This window comes from Otolemur garnettii, unplaced genomic scaffold, assembly GCF_000181295.1.
Source record: "Otolemur garnettii isolate 467f Iridium unplaced genomic scaffold, OtoGar3 scaffold00185, whole genome shotgun sequence".
Lineage (NCBI taxonomy): Eukaryota > Metazoa > Chordata > Mammalia > Primates > Galagidae > Otolemur > Otolemur garnettii.
The window spans coordinates 2867902-2869668 of record NW_003852580.1 but is presented as its reverse complement, the minus strand read 5'-3'; the positions used below and the strand labels follow the sequence as shown (position 1 = coordinate 2869668).

At 55.5% G+C, this 1767-nt stretch overlaps 1 protein-coding gene across 1 annotated transcript in view; it reads left to right on the top strand.

The window, feature by feature from the left end:
• Positions 1-419: 419 nt before the first annotated feature.
• FANCA (Fanconi anemia complementation group A) overlaps positions 420-1767 on the top strand; it is a 75617-nt gene continuing 74269 nt past the window's right edge. Inside the window, exons 1-2 of the mRNA XM_023507506.1 lie at positions 420-582; positions 1401-1510. Coding sequence (XP_023363274.1) covers positions 420-582; positions 1401-1510 — 273 coding nt within the window. The remainder of the gene's footprint in view (positions 583-1400; positions 1511-1767) is intronic.

Genomic DNA, 1767 nt, shown 5'->3' with positions numbered 1-1767 from the left:
CCTCCCGCAAGGACGACCCTGAGCGGAATGTGCAAACCGCAGACCACTCGCCCGGTCACGGCCCACGCGCGGGAAGCGGGTGCACAGGCCGCAGACAACGCCAAGGGACAGAGCCGCCCCGGGTGCGACCTGTTCTCCGCCTTCCCATGGATGGGCCGCACCGGGGGGCTTTGATGCAGGTAGTAACTTTTGGCGACTCCCTCGATTTGTCAGGTCGTCTCTTCAAGACTAGCTCTTATATCTGACAGGAACAACGCTCCAGAGACATTACCGTCTCTCGCACGCAGTTTCCTAGTCAGCCGGCACCTCCAATCTACACCGGCCTTTAGGCGCCTGCGCCGCCTCTTCCTTAGCTACTACCACTACTGCCGCTACTGGAGAGCTCTGCCCCGGGGGCGTGGCCGTATACCTGCTAGCCAATGGGTAAGCGCGCTGCCGCAGCCAATGGGAAGGCAGCGCGGGCTCGGTGCCCTGAGCCATCGCCGGGGCTGAGCGTTGTGGTCATGCCTGGCTCTCCCGCGCCGGACGTGGCCTTTGGCCCGGGGTCCGGGACCCGCCGGAGGCCCTGGGCAGAGCTGCTGGGTAGGTGGGTGGTGCTGCGGCCCCTTCCTCCCCGAGCCGCCGCCACTACGTCCTCCAGAGGCCGTGCTCCGCGTCTTGGGGCTCTCGCCGCTGGCCGCCGGGCTGGGGCCTAGTGCGCGCGGCGGCCTCCCCGGGCCCAGTCCACCGATTCCCTCCCTCCCCCGGTCCCCTCCGCGCCGCTCCACGCCTCCTCCCCTCCCTGGCCCTTCTGCGCCCCTTCCTCTCCTTGGCAGGCCCTGGCAGACCAGGACTTCAGGATAGGGGTTCCTCAAACGGGGGTTTAAGTCTCACCCCAAACGTCAGTCCAGTAGTATCAAATTTAACTTAGCAGGAGAACCACACAATTTGTGTTTAACAGGAATCAGACCCAAAACGTTAACGTTGGTACGATGCTGTTAACTACAGATTTATTAAAATTGCATGGGTTTCCTCCGTAATGCCCTTTTTTGGTCTCAGGATCCCGCGTCGTATGTAATTGTCCCATTTCCTAGGGTTTTTTTTTTTTTGGCAGTTTTTGGCCGGGGCTGGGTTTGAACTCGCCACCTCCAGCATATGGGGCTGGCACCTTACTACTTTGAGCCACAGGCGCTGCCCCATTTCCTAGTATTCTTGTCTTTCAAGATCTCAGCACTGTAGAGAAGCACTGGTCCGTTATTTTATAGAATGTCCTTTAGGTTTCTCTGATGTTTTCTCATGATGGAATTGAGGGGTGGACAGAAATAGCGTGTGTCCTCAGTGCATCAGGTGGGGGTACAGGGTGTCACAGTGTCTCATTTAAATAGAAATGTAATTTTTTAAAAACTGATTTTCTCCATTAGCAGGAAGGGCCAAGAGGCAAAAATATAATCCTGAAAGGGGACAGAAGTTAAAGGCTTCAGCTGTGCACCTCCTGAGAAGTCACCAAGACTTGAATAATCTTTTGCTTGAGGTAAGAGAAAATTGGTTTTCCTTTGCAGGCAGATACAGGTTTGGGTTTTTTTTTCCGCAGTTTTTTGGATGGGGCTGGGTTTAAACCCACCACCTCTGGTATATGGGGCTGGCCCTGTGTCTTTGAGCCACAGGCACCACCCGGTTCAGGTTTTTTGAACCCAGCAAAGTCCATACCCTTTCTTTTTTTCTTTTTCTTTTTTTTTTTTTTTGAGACAGAGCCTCAAGCTGTCCCCCTGGGTAGAGTGCCATGGCATT